This window comes from Simochromis diagramma, unplaced genomic scaffold (genome assembly GCF_900408965.1).
Source record: "Simochromis diagramma unplaced genomic scaffold, fSimDia1.1 OVJJ01000561.1, whole genome shotgun sequence".
NCBI classification, from domain to species: Eukaryota; Metazoa; Chordata; class Actinopteri; order Cichliformes; family Cichlidae; genus Simochromis; species Simochromis diagramma.
The window spans coordinates 83,955-109,756 of NW_024387384.1; the positions used below are offsets into that span (position 1 = coordinate 83,955).

A 25,802-nucleotide genomic window follows, 5' to 3' on the forward strand; every position below is an offset into this window, starting at 1 on the left:
TACGAAAGAACGGCGAACAGGAGGAGAACGTCACGGACAAAGAGCTCACGGCAGCGTTAAAGCTCCAGAAACGGAGCCCTCGATGCTCCTACACACAGTCTGCTAGGTTTGTACGAAAGGTGACCTGTGCTCAGAAACCACCTGAGAGCAGCACACGTCCACGGAGAATGCTTTCAACCACGCCTGAGACAGACTTTTACGCCGATGACTCTGGGTCCTGCTTTGGACCTCCAAACCAGCCTTCAGCTGGAAGGAGTCCTGGAGGTGCTACTGCATTACAGTCACACTGATGCAGCGTGTTAAATACACTTCACATTCTGATTCATGCCGTGGACCTGACTTCATGATGGAGATGTTTGGAAAACAGCAAACAAACTCGCTTCAGTTTGAGCTGTGGGTGGAGGTCACAGACTACCTTCATCAGTCCAGAGTAGCAGGTATACATCCACCTGTGGCTGAAGGCACCGCTGCAACCGTTCTCTGAAGGCTGATCAGTGTTCTGCATCGGCACCGGGGCCACGAAGGCAGACATGAAGCCTCATTTCTTGTCATACCAGAAGACACTTTTATCCAGTTTACTGATGACCTGAATCGTGCTGCTTAAAACCAGACAGCTTTGTTGACATAAAGGAGTTTGACAGATGGCTCCCTGAGCCCGGATGTGCGAGAAGTTTCTTCTTGTTAAAAGGGAGGTTTTCCTTCCCACGGTTACCAAGTGCCTGCTCAGAGGCAGTCGTCTGATTGTTGTTGCTGTTGTTGTGATTTCGAAATGAATATTTGTGAGTAAACCGGTGTACCGTGTGTGCATCACAAACATTATTATAAGTTTCATTGTATATTATGTATTTGGATGATATGGGGCAGGAATTACTGTTTTTCCATCACGTCTGGTTTTATCATGTGATCTGAGACAGTGAATCCAGATGCACAGGGCTCAATAATGAATGTAATACTACATATTGTGTAGAACTGGAAATTTTTCATAAATATTAAGTATTAGTACTAAATATGTGATTTAAATGTACTGAAAAAAAATCTAAACTGGATTGAGATCCACATATTTTCAGTTTCTTACACTGGTTTCAGGATCGACCTGTCATACAAATAAGAAAAGATATTCGTCTCCCTTCAGATGAGAGATTGGCCATTTCTGAAGAGGTCATATCTTCCGTGAGAACGAGTGCTGTCCACAGACTGTTTCAGAGTACAGGTCTGAACTAGTATAACTAAGAGCAAAGCACCATAAAACACATTGAATCCAGCCAGAGAGCGAGGTTTAGTGACAGACTTCACTTCGTATTTAAGGCAATGTAAGTTAATTGAAATGTTTCTCTCATAACGAAAGCAAAAGTAAACCAACAGAAGCAATTAAGGTGCTGCTAAGAGTGGCTGCAGCTAACGAAACCAGGCAAAACCAAACTGTCATAATCGTTCTGAAAAACCTGTCTATGAAAAGCGCTTAATAAATAAACTTTACTTTACTTTACTTAAACAGACCTGTTTCAGTCTTAACGAAACGAGCAAACCCAACTTCATAGAGAGACACAAATATAAAAGCAAAGAGGATACTGAGCCGCGAACAGAACACGCAAGTTCTCAAAGGCCGCACAGTTTACAGAACAACCAGCATCCAGCTAAACGTAGAACCCATCTCATACAGATGAGTCTCAACGTCTGTGATTCATCCTTGCACTTCTGTTAGATAAACTTCAGGAGACCAAGGACTCTTTAATCAGATTTAGTGACAGCGAATAGAAATGAAAGTTCGATTTAAAGCATCACAGTAACACTGATCAGAGTACAAACACCAACCGATGAGCGTTTCATAGGGTTTGTTCTGTTTTTGTCAGTGGTACCTGAACGTCACACCAACATGCTCTGTGCAGTCCAGTGCTGTCTGAAACTGTGCAGGATGGTAGGAATGCTCATGTGTTCCTGTTTCACAGCTAGTTTCCTCTTTAAGAGACCAAGAAGAAAGAGAGAGAGAGCCCCTTTGTCCCTTGGATTGGGGTCGGGGCACTGCAACCCTGTCCCCATGCTCCGCCCCTGTGGGGCTGGTAACACCCCCATTGTTTAAAGACCCACAGTTCAACTCTCCCGAACCCGACCTGCCTCTATATCCAAAAACCTGACAGCAGTGGCAGTTCAGTGTCCAGAGGTGGAATTTCCTGAACATCTGGGGTCATCTGACCCCTGTCAGGCCCACTCTGATTGCACCTGTGAGGTGTTTGAAGAGGACTGCTTTTGTGAGGGGGCGCTATTTTATGGCTTCAGTAAAACTACGTTTTCCCGTTTCCACCTCGGTCCGTATGTACAAGGACGGCTGTAGCTCCAAGTCTGAAAAATGAAGACAGCGCTGAAGTACCTCAAACCTGCATTGCCTTTAAAGTCCAGCAGGGGTTGACTGTTTGGTCTATAAAAGTCTATGTGAAAATGAACATCTTGTTCAGTTGATCTCTGAGCTCAGTGAACTCTTTAGTGATGAGTTTATGGTCTCAGTCGCTACTCAGGTCTGACTAGATAAAGCACAATGTTCGTTTTGGGAATAGCGGCCCCAGTAGAGTCACAAAGAACCGGGACATCGGGGTTGGGCTGCTACTCTGAGTGACCAGTGTACCTGGTGTTCAGAGTCAGATCCAACCCTCGCTCATCACTTCGTCTCAGAATGATGAAAGATAATGAAAAGTCAAGATTGATCTTCACATCATCCATCTTTTATATTAAATCTGTGACCAGTGGCACAGGGTTAGATTTACTGAGCTGCAGAACTCAGGGGCACACACAAACGTTTACAGGGATCATTTTCAGTGTTTATGAAACCGAACCTTTACCTTTTAACTTTTGTCCTTGTGTTGTCAGGTATCATATGCCTAACCCTTAGAGATTGAAGTCGTTGTTGCCGATTACCCTCATTAACCCTACACTAGCAAAACATGTCATTAAAAAAAATGTTCCTCTAAGTCTTGGCTGAAGACAAGGAAATAATTCAACTTATAAACATTTGTAAGCAAAAACCTTTTTTCTTTTTTCTAAAACACAGGGTAAGGGTAGCAGTCAGGGGCAGGGTAGGAGTCGAGGGCAGGTTAGCAGTCGGGGGCAGGGTAGCAGTCGGGGGCAGGGTAGGAGTCGAGGGCAGGTTAGCAGTCGGGGGCAGGGTAGCAGTCGGGGGCAGGGTAGGAGTCAGGGCAGGGTAGGAGTCGGGGGCAGGGTAGCAGTCGGGGGCAGGGTAGGAGTCAGGGCAGGGTAGGAGTCGGGGGCAGGGTAGCAGTCGGGGGCAGGGTAGGAGTCGGGGGCAAGGTAGCAGTCGGGGGCAGGGTAGGAGTCGAGGTCAGGGTAGGAGTCGGGGGCAGGGTAGCAGTCGGGGGCAGGGTAGCAGTCGGGGGCAGGGTAGGAGATGTTGTCAGGGCAGGAGTCGGGGGCAGGGTAGGAGTCGGGGTCAGGGATGGAGTCGGGGGCAGGGCAGGAGTTGGGGTCAGGGATGGAGTCAGGGGCAGGCCAGGAGTTGGGGTCAGGATTGAGATTATTTAGACCTCACACTGTTAAAGTGTTGAAACAGTATTCACAGATGCTCAGGTAAGGCTGTTTATGTCCCACTTCAAGTGTGAGCTGCAGTTTTGAGTCTTTAACCTCAGATCAAACAGGTATGTATTTCACTTTGTATCTGCCAGTAAAAGTCCATCTGAAAGGCAGCGTTGTCTGAACGCTGAATCTCAGTTGTTGTGATTTTTTCCATCGGGAGCCAAACAAAGTCATTTTGTCAAAGCTGCTGGTGAGTCTGTTACACACATGTTGTCCTTTGGTTTCCAACTCCCGATTTTCATCACAAAGGCTCACGAGTCTGGTGGACACATTTTAACCTAAACCACAGTCAACAATCCTAAACCAAAATGATTTTTAGCGCCTAAACACTGAACAAAATGAACAAATGGCATCTCCGAACACAAAAGGTCATTAAACCTCGACGCGTTTCTCCACCACAGATCCCAAACAACACCTTATCTAACTGTGAGATACATCTGGCAACACGGTGCAGTGTAAACCCCCAACCCCCCCGCACACAAGCACCATGTAGAAAGTCAAAGGAAACGTGTCCTTCCATGGGTGTCTTAGGTTTGTTGAGTCTCAGCTGAGAATGTCGCTCAAATAAGAAATGACATTCACCTGACCCCCATATTTAACAGAATCTGGTCTTGCTCTTTTACTTCTACAAGCTGCAGATTTCACATCAGTCCAGTCACACTTCTGGCCCAGTAAAGTGCTGGCAGCAGCATATTACATTATGTGGCCTCCATTTACCAAAACCATCACAGCAAAAATGTCCTAGTTCTCCAGACTGAAAGCATTTCACACTTTAGGAATGATCTGCTCCTTCTCTGCATGTCTTCGTGGTCCACAGAGTTTCCGATGTTCTATTTATTTATTGTAAAAGCATCAGAGTTTCTGATTTGGCATCGGCAGCTCCTGTTAAACTCCTCCTGATTTTCATACATTCACTTCACCTCCTGCCTTCTCGTCACAGAGTCATCTCTCCAGGGACGCCACAGATCCAGTTTCTTTTCACAAGGCTGTTGTTTTGGAGCTCGAATGAATATTCATCACCTCTCTTGAAGCTGGATGAGAGTTTTTCCAGAGGCATTTTAGTATTTTATGTGTCTGTCTTATCGCATAAAATTTCAAAACACGAGTCTGGGCATCGGACATCTCTGCTACTCTTCACTCTAAACTTGTCCCCACATCCCCTCTTTCCATCCCTAAATCCTTTTCCTTTCAAACTCATCCTCCTTGTCGCCCTCCCCCCCGCCCCAGGCCAGTCTCCTCGTTGGGGGGCGGGAGGGCTCGTGCCGCTAGAGAGCTGTAATCTGAGTCAATTCTGTGTTGGAGTTCCCAGTTCCATGGGTCTCTCCCCTCTGTGGGGGGTCCACCCCCACCAAGGGGAGCTCCACGCCTAGTCATGCTGGATTCGGCGTCCCTCCCCCTAGCCCCCCGCCATCTCCGGCTTTGCAGCTGTAGGCAGCTGCCACCTCCCTGGCGATGCTCCTCATCCTGCCAGACTGCTGGGGGTCGAGGCGGAATGGAGACGGGTGACAGAACTCTCGGAAGCAGCGCTTGAAGTTTTCATCGAGGAAGGCGTAGAGCACGGGATTCAAGCTGCTGTTGACGTAGCCTAGCGCGATGCAGAAGTGCATGAGGACCACTGTGAATAGGCTACTCAGGTTGAAGCCCAGAAACTGAGCCAGGACCATGATTTGGATCGGGGTCCAACACACCACAAATGCCGCCACCACGACCAGAACCATCCTGGTGATGCGCCGCAGGTTTCGGTCCTTTTCCTTGGAGCCAGACAGGATGCGGACGCTGCGCAGGCGTTTGACCATCAGGCTGTAGCAGATGCTGATGATGGCCACAGGGATGAGGAAGGAGAAGACGAAGACACAGGTACCAAAGACGGGATCCCAGTGGCTCTTTGGCTCGGGCAGAGCCACTATGCACTCCAAACCTACAAGTTCAAAAGAGAAATAAAGAAGAAGTATTAAATACGGGAGAAAAAGGGGGAGGGCAGGGGGAGATGTAGGTTGGTCGTTGTATGTGTTGTTGGCATGAATGTCAAGGACAGCGGCTAATGTTCTATTAAAGGTGGAATATGTTAGTGTGACGAGTTACACTTTCAAACAGAGAAGTACGCGGCAGGGTTTGTTTTGAATAACGTGATTTTATGAGTTCACAGTGAGAGATCTGCTCTTGCTCTTGACGAAGGCGGTCGCACTTTTCTCCTCTCCTCCTCCTCCTCTCCCTTAGCTTCCCTGCTTAGCCTCTTATGTCCTTGTCTAGTCTCGTGTTTTTTGTATTACTTTCCCTGGAACACTCTCTCACAGTCTGTTCTCTAAAACCTAAAAGAGAATTATGGATTGGATCAACTGGTCCCTCAACACCCCTTCTCAACGAGAAGTCTGGGCTCGGGTGAGCCTGAGTGCTGAAGATATCTACCTATTCGGAACCATGGTAACAGGGTTCTGGCTGATCGGAGCTGGCTTGGCCCTGACTTATCGAAGAATTAAGGAAGCGGAACCGGCTGTTCAAACCCCCACAAGGCTGTCCGCTGGGATTGAAATGATGGGACGAGGCGTGAGTTTCTCAAAATGGGCTCATTGAGTGCAGCATGGAGAAGATCTTGGAGAACGCACGGCTGCCGTGAATACTCAGAACAAGACCTCTGAGTGAAAAACTGGATTACATCTGGAGGGGCTAGCTCGAACAACAACTTTGAGCGCAAATTCGATCACATCTTGGGGGAGTGCACTGCGGTCGTGAGTTCTCAGAACCTGCTCTTTGAGCAAAAAGAACGACAACATCACGGAACGTAAGTTTGGATAACATCATAGAAAGCTCACGGCTCTCCAACGGGAGATTGAGAGACCAGTGTTGGACTGTAGAACTGCTTTGAAATTCATATGAGTTGTTCGCACTAAAGTAAAAACCATCATCACTTCATGCGGAGACCCTCTCGGCTGGAGCCGAACAACAACACCCTGATAACGACTGTGTTTAGTCTGTTCTTCCCATTCCATGCAAGGCCACCTGGGTTGGCTGGAAGACTGTTTACTTAGCCTGGCAGGGCGAAGGACACTGTGTCAGCTGAACTCTGGACACACACACACACACACATATACACTGATATGCACACACTCATCCCCCCTCCAAACGCCTTCGACGCTTATTCCCCTCCGATGCTGACGGTGGATCAAGGAGACCAGCGCACGCAGGCCTGGATGTGCTGTCTACATCGGCTGTCTCTCACCCTTTACCCACCCCTGTTGCTTGTCATGTGTTTCTTTGGTGTATTAAGAGTTTTTTTCATGTGCAGAGGTGTTTTTTCTGTTCTCAAACTGATCTCCCTGTTGGAGCTCAGTCTGGGGGGAGTTATTTTTTTCTCCTTATCTTTCCTCATGTGGTGCATTTTCCATTGTTATACCTCTCTGACCTGTCTTCCCCATGTGATGTTTGTGTAATGTATGTATGGTCAGAAGGGTAAGTCGGCGCTGGCAAAGGTCGGCAGCCTTAACCCAATTTCCTTCGGGGTCAACCTTCAGGATCAATAAAGTTTTATTGAATTGAATTGAATTGAATTGAATTGACGTCGAGTGTATGGCAGCGCTTTGTCCTCATGAGTTCCTGGTGGAGAATCGTGTGTGTTAGACTGCTTTTGATTGGATGTATGCTCCAGTTTTAGTTCAAGAATCCACAGTCCTGCACTCAGAGAGGAGTAAACCTCCAGCTACTCATTTGCAATGCAGCCGGCAGGATGGAAGAGAACCTACAGGGAACAACATTCCTGATATCTGCATATTAATGTGATTATTAAAAATGCTAATTAGTATGCTAATAACAGAAACAGGCACATAAAAGCGAAAAGAAAAATGGGAGGTGCAAAGGATACAAGGTATGAATGTATGAATGAGCAGTGACAGGAGAGTGAGCTGGTTTAATCAGTTTAATCATAATACAGTCTGCAGCTGGAGAAGGCAGACAGGAAGATAAATGTGTCTGAGCCCATGGAGAGATAAGAAAGTAATGACTGCAGAGTTATGCCACAACCCAACGGAGGAGACACCAGAAGGAAAAAGAACAAAAGTTCACCGCAAACACCTGAAAATCCAAAACCAACACACTTCCAAATCAAACACAGGCATGTCAGTGGGACATCACAGCGAGAAACAGCCACGGTTCACAACTGCACCTTAAAACAGCTCCGACCTTCTTCAGCAGGTCGGATACCTGATTGCAGCGCACCCTCATCAGTTCACCTTCATCACCTGCATTCACTAAATAACTGAAAACTGCACCTTAAAGACTCAGCTTAGACCTGAGCTCACATACTAGTCTTTTAAGTCCAGCACTGAGAACGATGACCACAGCTCATCCTTCATTTGGAGGAAGAGCCCAAACTCACAAAGATCGGAAAAAATTCCTTCCAGAAACGCAATGTTTCATACCGGAATCGAGTCATGTGACCCCAGTTACCAATCAACCTCGATTAACTGACCTGTCCATTAAATAAAGGTCCACCTTCATCCTCCACCCTCCCTCCTCCACACATGTGCAAACCATCTCAGCCTCTCTGAGCTGTTCCTCTGATGGACTCGTCCTACTCGCACCCTGTGAAGGTCTTTACTGAGATTAAGATGCTCAGACCAAAGTGGACACGGTCATGTTCATCTAGAACTTTGACAGGGTTTAGTGTTAAAGTGCTGGGAGGAGTCAGGGGCAGCACCTGACTCTGTTCCTGCTCAGACGAGCTCCGAGCCTGCCATCGATTCGCCAAAGACGCCACAAACGGGCCTAAAAATGATTGATTACCTGTTGGCAGGTAAGTTTGCTGACATTAGCTGGATTTGATGTTTTATTAATATGCTTGAAGAATGCAGATTACAGGCAAATCTTTTTATTCCTGAGGCCTGTGTGCAGGAGCACGAGCCACGGCCGAGCTCTGCACCAATCAGACGGGTCCTAATCCAACAAGTGTGTTTGTAATGAATTAAGAGCATTTTACAGTCCGCGGAGACTTCACACTAATTACAGCCTACTTTTAACTACAGGGTCAGCACTTTGTTTCTAATTCCTAACCATTTTCACACTGCACAGTTAGCAGAAACACTTCCTGTCATCAATAATTCAGCCATCCCTGAGAAAATGTCCTAAGAAAAAGTCACAGCAAACTCTGCAGAGCCATGACAGCGATTCAGCAGCGAGAGCAATAACCACACACACTTCCAAATATGTCCCACTGCAGCCTCTGCTTAACCGTCTACATGATGTTAAAGCTGTTAACACAGAGTTTTCTCACCCTAAACAAAAACCAGATTGAACTGATTGTTTTTGGAGGCCACGCCCCTTTGGATGAGCTAACTCAGAGCCTCGGTCCTCTCGGTTGTCATCATTCTTAGACTGTTAGAAACCTCAGAGTGTCTTTAGTCGGATCTTTAAATGAGAGAACCAAGCTGTGAAAAACAGTTTTCATCAGTTCGGTGAAATTGCCAAAGCGATGTCTCATCTTCCTCCTAAAGACCTGGACAAACGTATCGATCACCACTAGACTGGACTACTGCAGTTCTCTCTGTTTGGGTCTCCAACACTCGTCTCTCCGTCGCCTGCAGTTAGTCCCAAATGTTGCTGCACGTCTTTTAACAGGTGTTAGAAGACAAACTTACACCGGCTCCCTGTCCATTATCGTGTCGGTTTTAAGATTTTTAAAGTGTTAAACGGTGGCAACCTCCTCCACATATTTAACCTCAAAACAGCACTGAGATCATCCAACAGATGCTCTTAGTACAGCCGAGGTTAAAGCGTGGAGGAGATCGGGCCTGGACTCTGGAGTAACTTGATATTCGTACTTCAGAGTCTGTGTTTAAAATCCCGTCTTAAAAGTCACTGTTTTATGTTCAGTTTGACTACTATCAGGTTTTTTATCAATCTGCTTCTTCATTTCTAAACCCGACGTGAATGTGTCTCAGTAAAAATGAAGCGCTGCATTGAGCAGAGGAGAGCACTGATCACCTACACAGGTGTGTGAGTTCTGCACACAGGAAAAGGTTTAAACGACGGAGGGTCAAAGTTCATTCACACTGGAAGACCATAAATTAATGACCACGTCCTCACGCCCGAGGACAGTGCAGCCTTAGAGACCCACGACTGGGGCACTACATAGGGATGATTTCCCATCATGCCCACATCTGTGGGTCTCCCAGATGTGTGTGTCAGTTACTAAGACAATGTGCCAACAGTAGTGCAGAACAAGCCGAGCGTGCTCAGAGGTCATGTGACGGTGGACAGGTCTACTTTTCGGTCTGTGATTGGTGGAAATCAGAGACACCGCTGCAGTGTGTCGCAGTTCTGGAAAAGGCCAGCCTGCACTCACTTAGTAACGGCTCTTTGTTACTAAGTGACTGATCTTTGGACACGTCTCACATTTTTAAATGTGACGTAGTGGGTTGACCCCGCCCACCCCAGTTTGGACCTGGTGTATTTTATCTTATCTTTAAGTTCAAGAGACGGAGACAGAAGAGAGGGTCTGCGTCTGCTCGAGCGTTCACCCATCAGTGCATCACACAACAGTCTCAGCACTCTATGTCGCTAACAAGACTATGGAGATTTTTAAGCCTATTTAATGCTGAGTTTAAACACACCACTCTAGCTCCACCCACAAACCACCCTACAATCTCGTTCACGTGACCTCTTCTGTTTCTGTCGGCAGCGCCTCACGTCTGATCCTGATTCTTTCACTATTTCTGTCAGTTTTAATTTAAGAGATATATTGATATCGTCGTGACAACCTCTGATTGTCTCTCGCTCAGAGTGAAAAAGCCTTCCTTGCGCGTTCCCTCATCGCTTTCTCCTTTCTTTGTTACACAGTATGGGACCTGTAGCTTTGCTGTGATTGGCTCTTGATGTGCTGCCACCTGAACACGCGAGAGCAGTTAAATTCCCACCTGTGCAGCTCGGTCCAAACCTCCGCGTGTCGATGTTTGACAGATGGAAGCTTGCAGACAGAAAACCCAAGAAGCCTGATCACTGTTCAGTCTTTGGTCCAAACCTGCCACGTGTTAGGACTCAGATAATTCCACGTCATCCCAGTTTTTCTCCTTTAGTGCCGTAAAAAAGCAAAAGTCAGGTTAAACTATCAAAGTGGAAAGCTGTGATCTTCATAGAGAGCAGCATCAGTGTCAGGTCTGAAGATCCAGATGTTGCGATCTGTTTGTCTCTCTACTCTGTACCAGATACAGATCTGCAGGTAGCACGTCCTCAGTAAACCCTCCCCACTGGTCACGTTGGGTCTGTAACATCATCACACAGTCACTTCTATTTATGCTCGCTGTTAAGGTGCTGCAGTATTCTCCTGAACCACAGGTGTCGCCATTCAGTCACAACCGCAGCCAATACTTGCTCAAGTTTTCTCGTCTTTCATCGGGACCGTGGTCCTCCTCAGGAGACGAACAAATGTGCCGTGATGTTTCGTATCATCCATGTCATAAAAACTTGTTGGTTGGTTTCCGGAAAACAAAGCCACGCAGAAGCACCTCTGCCAAAATCCTATCTGATGGCCACCAGATGGCGATAAGTCTTCCTGTAGAAGTGTATGTGAAACAGAACCTCCGTAATGAGTGCTGATGACTTCACGCTCAGTCATCATGGATTGGCGGTATGAAACTGCATGCTGATTGGCTAACACCGTGTTGCTCTTTTCGTATCTGAACCAAGATGGTGGCAGCAGTAAAACATCACAAACCAGCGGGGCATGTCACTGAAGCTCCACCCACCTTTCTGTGTTTGTGGATAGTGCGATAACTCCACCCTCTGAAGAGTCTGCAGCACCTGTCGCCGTGTTGTTTTGGACAGATCGGTCTGACAGCAGGGAGCTGCTGATTCTGGCCTCCATCCTGCCGCCCTGTCCTTGTGCAAGGCTTTTGACCCCAATTACTGTGAGCAGCGAGCTGTGACGGCGCCTGCAGCCGTCAGCTTTGAGGCTGCTCGACCCTCTGTTTGTTTGGAGGAGACACAGCGAAGCTCCAAGAGCAGGTCAACGAGGTGGAATTAAACAGGAAGAAGGAGAGCAGATGGAGAAGGAGGATGGGAACGAAGATGTGAGACAGGAGGAGTTTGAAATTAAATGCAGCAGGGGATAAAGACAAAGATCTAAACTGGAAGTAAAACTAAACAGATGAGAATAAAGAAGAATAAACTCACGAGAGATGAAAGAGAGACGGGAAGGAGAAATGTTTAGTGATTGAAGCTGACAGGTGAGGAAGAGGATGAAAATAGGACTAAAACAAATCAGAGCAAAGCTGAACAGAGGAGGAGAAACAGGCAATGAAGAGGAGAAGGAGGCAGCAGAGGAGGCGGTGCAGATGTAGCTCAGACTAATAAAAGCGATGATGGGATTAGGCCGTCGCTGCAGGCCGATCAATAAGGAGCTGCCGCACTCCGGATCTCTCTGCTGGAGCGCATCGCTCCATTCAGCAGCTAATAAGTGTGCTGCGTGCGGCCACGTGTCCCAACGATTAGTTCAGCGCAGAAATAAATGTCAGAAAAGTTCCAGCATCGATTCGAATCAGCGAGTCACGGCGAACAAAGAGAGCGGCATGCACAGAAACTGTTTTAAGGATGGATTTTATGAGGCTGAACACCTTTCATCAGCTCACCCTGCAAACACGCCAAAACCAACTGCAGAAAAATCCATTTTTTGGGGGGAGGGGCAACCTCCCTCTCACCTGTGACCACGAGCTTTGGGCAGCGACCACAAGAACAAAACGGAAGATATGAGCAGCAGAGTTGAGCGTGGGCTCAGAGCTTCTTAGCCGTCGTTCCTCATGGCGGCTACAGGCTGACCTGGTGTCAGCTGACACACCTGGTCAGGATCAGCTGACTCATAGAGAACAGCAGAGTCCACCAATTGCAGTCATTGTCTGACACGCCGCTTTGTCGTTTGATCTCTGGGAGCAGAAATCCTGAATGGGGACAACATGTTATCGACATGGAGCACAAACAGGAAGTGAAAGACACACAGGTGAGTACAGGTGAGCCGAAAGAGTCTGTGTGAGTCTGTGTTGGTCTGTGTGAGTCTGTGTGTCTGTGTGAGTCTGTGTTGGTCTGTGTGAGTCTGTGTGTCTGTGTGAGTCTGTGTGTCTGTGTGAGTCTGTGTTGGTCTGTGTTGGTCTGTGTGAGTCTGTGTTTGTCTGTGTGAGTCTGTGTGTCTGTGTGAGTCTGTGTTGGTCTCTGTGAGTCTGTGTGAGTCTGTGTTGGTCTGTGTGAGTCTGTGTTGGTCTGTGTGAGTCTGTGTGTCTGTGTGAGTCTGTGTGAGTCTGTGTTGGTCTGTGTGAGTCTGTGTGAGTCTGTGTGTCTGTGTGAGTCTGTGTTGGTCTGTGTGAGTCTGTGTGTCTGTGTGAGTCTGTGTTGGTCTGTGTTGGTCTGTGTGAGTCTGTGTTTGTCTGTGTGAGTCTGTGTGTCTGTGTGAGTCTGTGTTGGTCTCTGTGAGTCTGTGTGAGTCTGTGTTAGTCTGTGTGGGTCTGTGTTTGTCTGTGTGAGTCTGTGTTGGTCTGTGTTGGTCTCTGTGAGTCTGTGTTGGTCTTTGTGAGTCTGTGTTTGTCTGTGTGAGTCTGTGTTGGTCTGTGTGAGTCTGTGTGAGTCTGTGTTGGTCTCTGTGAGTCTGTGTTGGTCTGTGTGAGTCTGTGTGAGTCTGTGTTGGTCTGTGTGGGTCTGTGTTGGTCTGTGTGAGTCTGTGTGGGTCTGTGTTGGTCTGTGTTGGTCTCTGTGAGTCTGTGTTGGTCTGTGTGAGTCTGTGTTGGTCTGTGTGAGTCTGTGTTGGTCTGTGTTTATCTGTGTGAGTCTGTGTTGGTCTGTGTGAGTCTCTGTGAGTCTGTGTTTGTCTGTGTGAGTCTGTGAGTCTGTGTTGGTCTGTGTGAGTCTGTGTGAGTGTGTGTGTTGGTCTGTGTTGGTCTGTGTGAGTCTGTGTGAGTCTGTGTTTGTCTGTGTGAGTCTGTGTTGGTCTGTGTGAGTCTGTGTGAGTCTGTGTTGGTCTGTGTGAGTCTGTGTGAGTCTCTGTGTCTGTGTGAGTCTGTGTGTCTGTGTGAGTCTCTGTGAGTCTGTGTTGGTCTGTGTGAGTCTCTGTGTTGGTCTGTGTTGGTCTGTGTGAGTCTGTGTTGGTCTGTGTGAGTCTGTGTTGGTCTGTGTGAGTCTGTGTTGGTCTGTGTGAGTCTGTGTTGGTCTGTGTTGGTCTCTGTGAGTCTGTGTTGGTCTCTGTGAGTCTGTGTTGGTCTGTGTGAGTCTGTGTTGGTGTTTGTGAGTCTGTGTTGGTCTGTGTTGGTCTCTGTGAGTCTGTGTTGGTCTGTGTGAGTCTGTGTTGGTCTGTGTGAGTCTGTGTTGGTCTGTGTGAGTCTGTGTGTGTCTGTGTTGGTCTGTGTGAGTCTGTGTTGGTCTGTGTTGGTCTCTGTGAGTCTGTGTTGGTCGGTGTGAGTCTGTGTTGGTCTGTGTTGGTCTGTGTGAGTCTGTGTTGGTCGGTGTGAGTCTGTGTTGGTCTGTGTTGGTCTCTGTGAGTCTGTGTTGTCTGTGTGAGTCTGTTTTGGTCTGTGTTTATCTGTGTGAGTCTGTGTTGGTCGGTGTGAGTCTGTGTTGGTCTGTGTTGGTCTGTGTGAGTCTGTGTTGGTCTGTGTGAGTCTGTGTTGGTCTGTGTTGGTCTGTGTTGGTCTGTGTGAGTCTGTGTTGGTCTGTGTTGGTCTGTGTGAGTCTGTGTTGGTCTGTGTGAGTCTGTGTTGGTCTGTGTTTGTCTGTGTGAGTCTGTGTTGGTCTGTGTGAGTCTCTGTGAGTCTGTGTTTGTCTGTGTGAGTCTGTGAGTCTGTGTTGGTCTGTGTTGGTCTGTGTGAGTCTGTGTGTGTGTGTGTTGGTCTGTGTTGGTCTGTGTGAGTCTGTGTGAGTCTGTGTTTGTCTGTGTGAGTCTGTGTTGGTCTGTGTGAGTCTGTGTGAGTCTGTGTTGGTCTGTGTGGGTCTGTGTTGGTCTGTGTTGGTCTGTGTGAGTCTGTGTTGGTCTGTGTGAGTCTGTGTTTGTCTGTGTGAGTCTGTGTTGGTCGGTGTGAGTCTGTGTTGGTCTGTGTGAGTCTGTGTGAGTCTGTGTTGGTCTGTGTGAGTCTGTGTTGGTCTGTGTTGGTCTGTGTGAGTCTGTGTTGGTCTGTGTGAGTCTGTGTTGGTCTGTGTTGGTCTCTGTGAGTCTGTGTTGGTCTGTGTGAGTCTGTGTTGGTCTGTGTTTATCTGTGTGAGTCTGTGTTGGTCGGTGTGAGTCTGTGTTGGTCTGTGTTGGTCTCTGAGTCTGTGTTGGTCGGTGTGAGTCTGTGTTGGTCTGTGTGAGTCTGTGTTGGTCTGTGTTGGTCTCTGTGAGTCTGTGTTTATCTGTGTGAGTCTGTGTTGGTCTGTGTGAGTCTGTGTGAGTCTGTGTGTCTGTGTGAGTCTGTGTGTCTGTGTGAGTCTGTGTTGGTCTGTGTTGGTCTGTGTTGGTCTGTGTGAGTGTGTGTGTTGGTCTGTGTGAGTCTGTGTGAGTCTCTGTGTCTGTGTGAGTCTCTGTGTCTGTGTAAGTCTCTGTGAGTCTGTGTTGGTCTGTGTGAGTCTCTGTGTTGGTCTGTGTTGGTCTCTGTGAGTCTGTGTTGGTCTCTGTGAGTCTGTGTTGGTCTGTGTGAGTCTGTGTTGGTGTTTGTGAGTCTGTGTTGGTCGGTGTGAGTATGTGTTTGTCTGTGTTGGTCTGTGTGAGTCTGTGTTGGTCTGTGTGAGTCTGTGTGAGTCTGTGTTGGTCTGTGTGAGTCTGTGTTGGTCTGTGTGAGTCTGTGTTGGTCTGTGTTGGTCTCTGTGAGTCTGTGTTGGTCTCTGTGAGTCTGTGTTGGTCTCTGTGAGTCTGTGTTGGTCTGTGTTGGTCTCTGTGAGTCTGTGTTGGTCTCTGTGAGTCTGTGTTGGTCTGTGTTGGTCTCTGTGAGTCTGTGTTGGTCTGTGTGAGTCTGTGTTGGTCTCTGTGAGTCTGTGTTGGTCTGTGTTGGTCTCTGTGAGTCTGTGTTGGTCTCTGTGAGTCTGTGTTGGTCTGTGTTGGTCTCTGTGAGTCTGTGTTGTCTGTGTGAGTCTGTTTTGGTCTGTGTGAGTCTGTGTTGGTCGGTGTGAGTCTGTGTGTCTGTGTTGGTCTCTGTGGGTCTGTGTGGGTCTGTGTTGGTCTGTGTGGGTTTGTGTGAGTCTGTGTTGGTCTGTGCTGGTCTGTGTGGGTCTGCGTTCAGGGTTGGTGTGTAGATGCCTTTAGATGGAGAAAAGCTTCTTTTTGTGCGTGCGACTGAACTGAGCAGCATTCTCTGGATATTTTGACCTTTTTAGGAGACAAACGTTTATGTTTGAGCTTCAGCTCCACTCTTCACTCTCACACAGGCCTGCAGGGTTGTTCATTTATATGAGTTCATAAATATGAACGCGTGTGACTTACATCACCAGATATGAGTGCCTGAGTGGGCTCAGAGTGCAGAGAAGGAGCAGGTGGAGGCATTTAGCAGAAACCGCCGGGTCTATATGGAGAGGAATGAAGAGCAGCATCTGAGAGCAGATGTGGCAAACACGTAAAGTTTCCAACCGTTTCATACCTTTGAACATCTGGAGCAGAAACAAGGCTTCATGTCCTGGTTTGTGATTCAAAGCCAGGACCTGCTGACAAGAACAGAAAGCATGACGACGATGTTTTAACTGTGCTACAGGCTGCTTCAGCGGCGGCCCGTTGGCGCTCTGCTGTAAATGGGTAAATGGAGTCTGTGCACCAATAAGAGCAGAGCTCTGTCCTCTAGCACGTGCTCAGTGGCTCTTGTTGCACTTTTTCAGCTCATTTGCAGAATCTGTTCACACCCCAGTCACCTTTCTCACTCACTATGTGTTAATAGTCCTCTCTGCATTGAATCATACCTGTTATTAATCTCTGTCTCTCTTCCACAGCATGTCTTTATCCTGTCTTCCTTCTCTCACCCCAGCTGGTCGCAGCAGATGGCCCCGCCCTGAACCGGAGGTTTCTTCCTGTTAAAAGGGAGTTTTTCCTTCCCACTGTCGCCAAAGTGCTGCTCATAGGGGGTCATATGACTGTTGGGTTTTTCTCTGTATCTATGAAGCACCTTGAGGCGACTGCTGTTGTGATTTGGTGCTATATAAATAAAATTGAATTGAATCGCTCACGCTCAGCCAGAGCCTCTGATCAGAATTCCTGCCATCAGACTGGGATTTCCTTTAAAGCTTTCCAACGAGCTGTTTTAGAGTTCACACAATAAACATAAATAAAGTAAATGCTCATTCAACACTTTCTGCATTTGTTTGGATGTTTGCAAGACTCAGAGGTAACTCATCAGCCCAGTAACCAATCAACCTGCGGTTTGAATTCATGTCATTTTAATCTAAACCGTCGCCTGTTTCTAAGACTGTCTCACAAGTTTTTATGATGAAACAAATCAACAGGAATCATTAGCCCGACACATCAACCCTCCAGAACTTCCAGAACTTCTCTTCTTGCACACATGAATGAGCAAATATGTCATGAACTGTGTGTGGAGCAGGCAGGATTGGACCCAAATGTCAGGCAGGACTTGACACAAACACACAACTTTATTGTTGGAACGTCAAAGAAAAACAAAACTAACCTAAATGAAGACAGAAACCTAAACAGCAGTGACGTTTGTAGGTTACTGAAGTTGGGCTAGCTGGTATATAATGATGTGCTACGTGGTAGCTAGCGACACAGCTATGTTAGCATAACATAAACACAGTGAAGCTGGAGGATGAACGCTAACACTTTTCCACTCGATAAAAGTTAACGTGAGGGATTCTGGTGGTCAGGGACAAATGCAATCGCATAGCAGGATGCTACACGGGCCAAACTTCAGTCAGGAGAAAAACTGAGATAATCCATCCACAATACGAGGTTAGTCATTAACAGTGTTGGGCAAGTTACTTTGAAAAAGTAATTAATTATAGTTACTAGTTACTAGAGGGCCCGGTGGCGCCAGTGTCCGGCAGCCTCGCCTCTGTCAGTGCGCCCCAGGGTGGCTGTTGCTACAAGGTAGCTTGCCATTACCAGTGTGTGAATGGGTGGATGACTGGATGTGTAAAGCGCTTTGGGGTCCTTAGGGACGAGTAAAGTGCTTTACAAATACAGGCCATTTATTCCCATTAGTGGTCATTAATATACTGCAACAACACAGGAACAGAGCAGCTGTGAGAGAATTCAACATTATTGAATCAATGGTACAGAAGTGGAGGAAGCGCAGTTTTTGGCTTTCCCCATATTCCAAAACGTGCTTCGTCTGTTCACTGTTACTGTCGCGCAACATAATTTGCAGATGATGTTCTTTAACCCTAACCCCTAATGCTTTTGACCAAAACAAACAAACCATCAATATGCGCTATCGTGGTAGAGCGGTACAGTCAAAATCTCTACTGTTGGCCAATTTCATACCGTTTCTACTGCCCACCCCTACTTAGACATAAACCATAATACAAAATGACATCAAAACAGTGGGTCAACTGACCCAGGACATGACAAAATATGAGACTAGATTCAAAATAATTGTGTTCATGTCCAGAAAAACAAATAAATTCAGTTTCATGAACATTTTAAAACCTTTGCTGAAGGCTCCCTACAGAGAGCATGTCAGATGTCACCAAACGAGCCGTGTTAGTGATTAAAGTCCGTCTGAGCCTCACCAGTGCCCAATATTTGCAATTTGTTGCTTGTGCTTTTGGGAGGGGATCAGAGCTCTTCTGACAGATCCTGCGATGGCCGATATGTTGGAGTGCTGTTGTGTGCTCCAGGTCTTTACGCCAGACGATGAATAATGATGAGAATTTCCATCGAAGCTAAGCAGCCAGTAAAAACGCCAAACGCTGAAGGACAAAGTGAGGTAAATGCCACTGAAGCACATTATTAATGACGAGCAGCAGAGAGCAGGTTAAAGAGCACAGACATGCTCAGCATCAACAAAGAGGATTCAGAGTACGTCCTGGGAACGAGCGCAGTGGGTTTCATAATTACGGATGTTTGTGCACAGACTTCAGAGAGAGACACAGCCAAGCAAAAACAGCTGAGAAAAGTGAAACAAAGTTTGTTTTACCAGCCCAGTCGGGCCTTCACACCAGGTCAGCACTCATCAACACTCCAGTCACGAGGAAACGGCAAGCCTGATAACATCCCGCTTTGCTCGGCCATTCGCTGTGTGAAGACTCACCTCAGCAGTCCTGAGACGTCTCACGCAGAGACACCAATTTGAGTTGACTCTAACGCGCCTGCAGTTGATCTGCAGCCACGCCTCAGCTTTTAATGGAATAAAATGGCCTGCATTTGTATAGCGCTTTACACTACATCCAGTCATCCACCCATTCACACACACATTCACACACTGGTGATGGCAGCTGAAGCAAAGCCGCGCACGTGGCTTCCCGCAGTGCTGCAACGAAGCAGGTTTATGGTCTCGCTCCCAGCGCGTCATAGGTGGATGCTCTATTGACGATGGCAAGCCGCGCTGACCCAGACAGACCTAAAGCAGCACGCGGCCACATGTTCCTGATGGAGTGAGTTCTAATGCTGAACACAGCGTTCAACTCCCTTCTTGGAAAGTTTAACACGTCTGCAGACAGGCTGCACTGATCTGCACACCTTGTTGCTCAGAGTCTAACAGGTTCCTCCTCTGGGAGTGATCGCTGATAAGTCTGTGCTGATTGGTTGAGGGTAAACTCTTCAGAGATGCTGCTGAATCTTCTTGCAGCCTGGTGAGCATCAAAAACTTGCTCCTGCTCGATGTGTAAATAGCAGGGCCGTGCACCAGCTTCCTTCTTCTTATCCAAAGTGAAGTTGTACTGGCAACAGGGTAGGCTGGGCTCCTCCCGTGCAGTATTTTCCACTATCCAGGTTTTTCCAGCCAGACAAGGCAGAGATGAGGTCTCTCCAGTGAGTTCTGGGTCTGCTTAGTAAACTTCTAAGAGGAGGCGTCCAAGAGGCCTTCCTGAGCACCCGCCTCCCTTTGAAGGGGCGCAGTAATGGCTCTGGCACCTTTATCCTCAGTCTGCTGGTGTCCTGCCAGAGCTCGCGGTGACGTTAGGACCACAGTCTGCCTGAAAAGCTACTCCTGTCTTCAATGTTACCTATTATACTATTACAGTGATCATCTGAGGATGAAATTATTATATAACTTGGTGAATTTTAAGAGTTTAGGTATAAAAACTTAGTGGAATCTGATTTTTCCCCTGTGACTGTGAAAAGCAACCACAAAGCTCCGTGGGCTTCCCGGCTGACAAACCTGTGATTAATGAGTTTACCCCGAGATGCAGGGCTGTGGTGCAGAGCTGCTGCTGCAGTGCATTCATGAATAAAACACGATGCAGCGTCTTTCGTGATCTGCACCGGTACGGCGACACTGACCTGCACGTGTGCAGGCTCCTTTTAAATGAAAGCCTCGTGTCACGGACTTTAGTTCTGCATTATTTGCTTTATTATTCAGTCAAAGTGGTGATAAAGACATGCTAACATTGGTTAACAGCATTAGTCAGACAGCGCGCAGTGACAGCAGTAAGGAGCAGATACTGATCATACCCTCTCTGCAGGCAGCAGTGTGTAAAGCTGCACGTTACTGTATTTAATTAGGGTTTCATCTTTATGGAAGCATCTGAAGGTGCAGTCTGTGCAGGGACGCTCTGTGTTGAAGGTTCAGATCAGCGCACGGCCATGTCTCGCTGCGAAGTACAGCCTTCTAATTCAGCCTCTGCCTCACTTCAGGTTCTTCTTTGTTCCGCCCACTAACGTGTCCTCAGGAGAGATAAGAGACTGAGGATCTTTACTGAGAGTACCAATCACTACATGAGGCACATAAAGTTCCTCCTGACTGATCCACACACCCTCCTCGAGGCTTCCTCCATCTTATCCTTTTGGTCCTGAGGTCGAGCGGTGACTCAACAGCTTCACTTCGGCACTCGGCCCTCGCTCCAAGGAGGCGGGACATGCTTAGGGTAATAGCTAACCCGATCGTGCCTCAAGAGTTGGCAGTTTGTCTTGTAATCAGAAGGTTGCCGGTTCGAGCCCCAATCTCGGTCGCTGTGTCCTTGGGCAAGACACTTCACCCGTTGCCTGCTGGTGGTGGTCAGAGGGCCCGGTGGCGCCAGTGTCCGGCAGCCTCGCCTCTGTCAGTGCGCCCCAGGGTGGCTGTTGCTACAAGGTAGCTGCCATCACCAGTGTGTGAATGTGTGGATGACTGGATGTGTAAAGCGCTTTGGGGTCCTTAGGGACGAGTAAAGTGCTATACAAATACATTATAACAGCAGTCTGCATGTTCTAGCGTTAAAGTCTGTCTATCTGCTGTAAGCAGGAAACAGACATCACAGAGTCAGAGCTTCTCACTGGAACAGAGAGGAGTGAGGGCGCTGTGCTACAGCGTTAACAGCCATGTTTCACTCGTCGTTGTCATTAGGATTAAATTCCCCTACAGCCCGAAGCTGTGATTAAATTCAATGCCCTACGGTGCAGGCAGATGAAGTGCTCGTGGGAACAGGTCGCTGCAGCTGATGATGATAATGGTTTTATGTAGACGTGGAGCTGTGCTACACGTCAGATCTGCAGCCTGTGGTCCTCGGTGACACTGAGATGTGTGTGTGTGTGTGCGCGCGTGTGTGCGCGTGGCGTACTGTTCTCGTGCTCTTCCACATTTCCAAGGAACGTCGCTGGAACTCCGAAGGCGGACGCCAGCACCCACACACAGATGTTCACCACCTGAACACATGAAGACATGAACAGTTTAATGTTTTTAAGACTTCCACATCATCACTTTTACACAAATTAAGAGTCATACACGGAAATTAAAATTTGAAAACAAATTTGTCAGATGGATCAATAAACTCTCCATTTCCAGAAAACTGGAATTTTATATTTCAGCCTTTAAGGGGTTTACAGCCAATCAGGGCTTTATATTTTAAGGTCCTGATACGTCTATAAAAAGAGTCAAAATAACGTAGAAAACCTCTGAAAAGTTCTTTAAACCTGCATTCTACACAATGACCAGCAGGAGGCAACTCCTCTGGCTGAAGACAGCTTATTGTCAGAAAGGTCAGGGAAGCTGCTCACTGGTTCATAACGTTTCACTAATTTAGACTAAACGAACGCAAAGTTTCCCTCTGATAGGAGCGAGACGGTGATGTCACAGCGGCGGCTTTTTATGACGGCAGGATAAAACGTACCTTGGCCTTGTGAGGAGTCCTCATGTCCAGCGCTTTGACAGGGTGGCACACAGCCACGTACCTGTCCATGCTCATCACAGTCAGCGTGAAGGTACTGGTGAACATGTTGTAGTAGTCGATGGACACCATCACTTTGCACAGAGTGTTCCCGAAAGGCCAGAAGCCCAGATACAAATCAGTGCCCTGGAAACATCCAGAAAGCAGAGTCTGAGCGTGAATCACACAACTTATCCTGCTCAGGGTCACAGAGCCGGAGCTCCTAAAGGAACAGGTGGTTAACCTACAGAGTTTGCACGCGTGCAGATGATGTCGTACCTGGAAAGGTAGCGTAGCCAGAAAGAGCGAGTCGGCCAGTGCCAGGTTAAAGATGTAGATGTTGGTGGCTGTTTTCATCTTGGTGTACCTGAGCAAGAAGAATCAGTTCAGTCAGACACACAAACACACACCTCAGTGAAGCACCTGACAACAGCAGATAACCACCGGCCCCGCTGACCACTCTCAGTTCATCACTGTCACCAACCAATCAAAATCAAGAAGGGGAGGGACTTGTGGCAAATTTGTAAAACCATTTTTTTTAGTTTGTTTGATTTTTATTGTGGCAGATGAGGAGGAGCACTCGTTCCAGCTGTTCAGCAACCAGACTGCAGGAGGCACGCGTAGCGCTGTGACCTCCCACGGAGGCCGCGTGAACACGAGCTTCAGCTCGGACCCTCGCATGACGACGTTTCAATGCGACATTTTCAAACTTGAACCGTCACGTGACGCACTTTAGTCACGTGTGTGATTTTAGAGACAGCAGGAGGCGCTGTCAACACAGCCACGCCTAGAAGACAGGTTTGTAACCTAGCAACCCGTCTGAGCCTGTAAGCAGCGCCCGCGGTAAGCCTGAGCCGAGCCTAAATCTAAAACCAGGTCTAAGGCGGCCGATGAAGAAGCAGTCGGGTGAGGGGCAAGCTCTGCTTTTTTAACCTTAATTTAGGAACCACGGGGAGGATGGCAGACATCTGGGGTGTAGAAGGAAACACAAACAGAAGCACGCAGCGGAGAGTCATGTGACCTGCGTCTTATCTGAGCGCATCGGCTGCTGCAACTTTGAACCAAGTGTAGAAAACGCAGTGCAGTCAAACCTCCTCCCTGCCCCCAGCCGGTTTCACCCTCGCTCTCTCTCCTCAGCACACCCCCTTCTTTCTTCCACTCTTCCTCTCGTCTCCTCCTCTGCCTCCTTTCCTCTTCAGTCCTCTTATTATTTCTCCAGCTTCGGTTTTATGTTCCTCGTTTCCTTTACATCCCAACATCTGTGTCTTTCACTCTTTTATGCTTTCGTGCCTCTCGTTGCCTCCCTCTGATGTATCCCTGCTGTACTCAGCCCTCTGACTCCGTCTCCACCTGCAGCTCACAGGAAGCCGCCTTTATCGAGTTAAAATCAGGTCTTAAAGGTCGAAACTGAGAGATGAAGATTCATAGAGAGCGGCTGAGAGAGGCAAAGGAGCGGCGACGTTCAGCCGTCACAATATTAATCCAGGGAAATCTTAATTTCTATTTATGTGCTTCTGGATTATTTCACTCTAAAAAAATGAATTTACTGCTCCACTTAAACACCTGCAGCCTCCGCAGCCAGAGAGGTGGAGGAAGCAGCTGCAGGTGCGTCAGGCAGGAGGTCAAACTTCCTGTTTTTGACTCTCATCATGGTCACGTTTGGTCTGCTATTATCATTATCATTTATTTTCTCTTCCACCTTTCCACTCTTGCTGCTCTTCACTGCTCCACCTCCCAGCTCCAATCAGCTGCTTTCATCTCTCGCCCGGTTCTTTCCTTCCTTCGGTTCTTCCTTTCTGTCTTTCCTTGCTGCCTCCTTCCCTGTGCATGCTGGAGTCTTGCCGGGAGCTCGGGAGTCTTCACACAGAATATTTTATGGTGTTCAGCTGAGCTCTCCGCCCATTTTCACATCGGGACCACATCTCCCCTCCTCTCCACCTCCACCTCCTCTCTCTTCTGTTGCTCTGTTGCTGTAGTTAAAAAACCCTGAAATGCTGATTATGAGTTCAGTGCTCGTGGGCACAAAGGAAGAGGAGAGTGACCGGTGAGGCCGGAGCTCAGAGAAGCGTCAGGCAGTCGTGTCTTCTCTCAAACACACACGAACATTTTTACAGCGTTTGCACCGAGTTTCATCAGCTCTGCTGCTTTGATGATTTACCGCAGGATTGTGTGCTTCACTGCAAAAGCACGCCGACAGTAAGAAACACAAGTACTGAAGACAAACGAGTCCTTCGTGCAGCGGATGCTTAAAGAGCGTCCCAAGACAAGATCCTCAGGAAGAAACAGATCCATCCTCTGCGTGCTGCACAGAAATGATTCTTCATGAAAACCCTTCAGAATCAGGATGAAGGACAAAGATCATCATTCAGTCAATCTGCCTGTCAGCAACACAACAAACTGCATCTCTCCATCACAGCTGGAAACTGACCAGAATTCCTCCCGGTTTCTCTTCATTTCTTTTGGTGCGTACATCTGAAGGTACCGGAGGTCTGTAAAGGGATCCAAGCCCGACCCCTGAGGACGTCTCCGATGTGTTTAACAGTAATCCTGCTAACGTCATGGTCCCGCGTCTGCCTGCCGGCCCTGCAAGGCTACATGTGTTTTTGATTACGCTCTCCCTCTTTCTCTTGCCACTCCGCCTGGGTGGAGCTTACTGCTCCCGCCCTTGGCCCACACACCTGTTGGCCTGCATTTAAGGCTGGGACGCAGACAGTCTCATCGCTGGATGATTGTGCGAGTGAGTGAGCCTTCAGTGAAGTTTTATTGTGTTAATCTGTGATTCTGTGTAACCGATGTCTCTTGTGTGTAGTTTTCCCGGACCTGTGACCTACCGCCATGTGGACGTGTGTTAGTTGGAGTGTGAAGAAGAGAGCGAGTGTGAGAGCTTCCCCTACCTGGATTTCCACCACCGTATATATTCTGCACCTGGTGACTGTGTAAATAAACTGTGGAACTGAACCCTGCTCTGCGCTTGAGTCCCTGCCATCGCTTGTGACAACACAGCGACACACAGTCAGGTCAAATAAAGACCTGAAGAGGGCAAACACGAACCCCGCGACCTCAGTCGCTATCATTCATGACTGCTAATCTCTCACATCTAATTCGTCTATATGATACCGAAAAACGGTGAAAAGCTGTGACATTTCCACGAACCTGTCTTCAGTCCAAAAGCGTGACCCTGCTTTACGTGAAGCCTGTGCAGCAGCAAACGTGCAGCAGCCTCCTCGCCATGACGGCGCCCTTCTCCTGCCTCTCTGAGGTCCAGCTGAAGCTTCTGTGTGATAAATGAAGTGCTCACACAGACACTGCTGCTGTGTGTATCCCTCATAATCCTGAAACGAACACTTGATCCTGTTAGCGTTCTCTGTGCGTCTGCACTTAAGGAATCTCCAAAACAAGCATGAAATATTTAAGCATCCATCACAGAGGCTTTACTGCCTCACGCCTCCTCTCAGCTAATTCCTCAGCTCTCACTCTAATTGTCTCCTCACCACTTCTGTGCTCCTCGGAGCCAAGCTAATCCAGCACGCCGCCTCACAGCTCCGACCGCGGAGGTCGCTCAGGGCGGGTTGGATTCCTGCTGCACGCCCATCCACCACCCCAAACTCCTGACTGGAGGTGGAGTTTGGATGCAAACTAGAGAAATGCATTTAAATAAACGATCTGACACTTCTGTTAGGAAATTACCTCATTTGTGCTTTATCGATGATTACACATCTGTGTTGTTTAAACTTCTCCCCAACTCTTTAACCGGTCACGTCCTGTTTGTGCCACTTTGTTTACTCGGCAGCTTTTCTTCGTCTCGACTACTGGGCAGAGGGAGGTCCGTGGTACTGACCTTCAACCGTTTAATACATTTTGAACATTTATAATGTGAGTTTGTGTATCTTCTGTGAAAAAAACCCACCACACTTCTGCTGTGGAGGGCTGGTGACCCACCTTCTTTCTCTACGACAGCTACGAGCACAGGCAGAGGCTCTCTCAGCTTTCTGCAGACGATGTGT

General features: G+C 47.9%; 1 protein-coding gene across 1 annotated transcript in view; it reads right to left on the reverse strand.

Moving 5' to 3' along the window:
• Positions 1 to 3,393: 3,393 nt before the first annotated feature.
• oprl1 (opiate receptor-like 1) overlaps positions 3,394 to 25,802 on the reverse strand; it is a 68,057-nt gene continuing 45,648 nt past the window's right edge. The window contains exons 3-6 of the mRNA XM_040009768.1: positions 22,078 to 22,165; positions 21,763 to 21,945; positions 21,214 to 21,298; positions 3,394 to 5,497 (exon numbers count right to left, since the gene is read on the reverse strand). Coding sequence (XP_039865702.1) covers positions 4,950 to 5,497; positions 21,214 to 21,298; positions 21,763 to 21,945; positions 22,078 to 22,165 — 904 coding nt within the window. The 3' untranslated portion in view covers positions 3,394 to 4,949. The remainder of the gene's footprint in view (positions 5,498 to 21,213; positions 21,299 to 21,762; positions 21,946 to 22,077; positions 22,166 to 25,802) is intronic.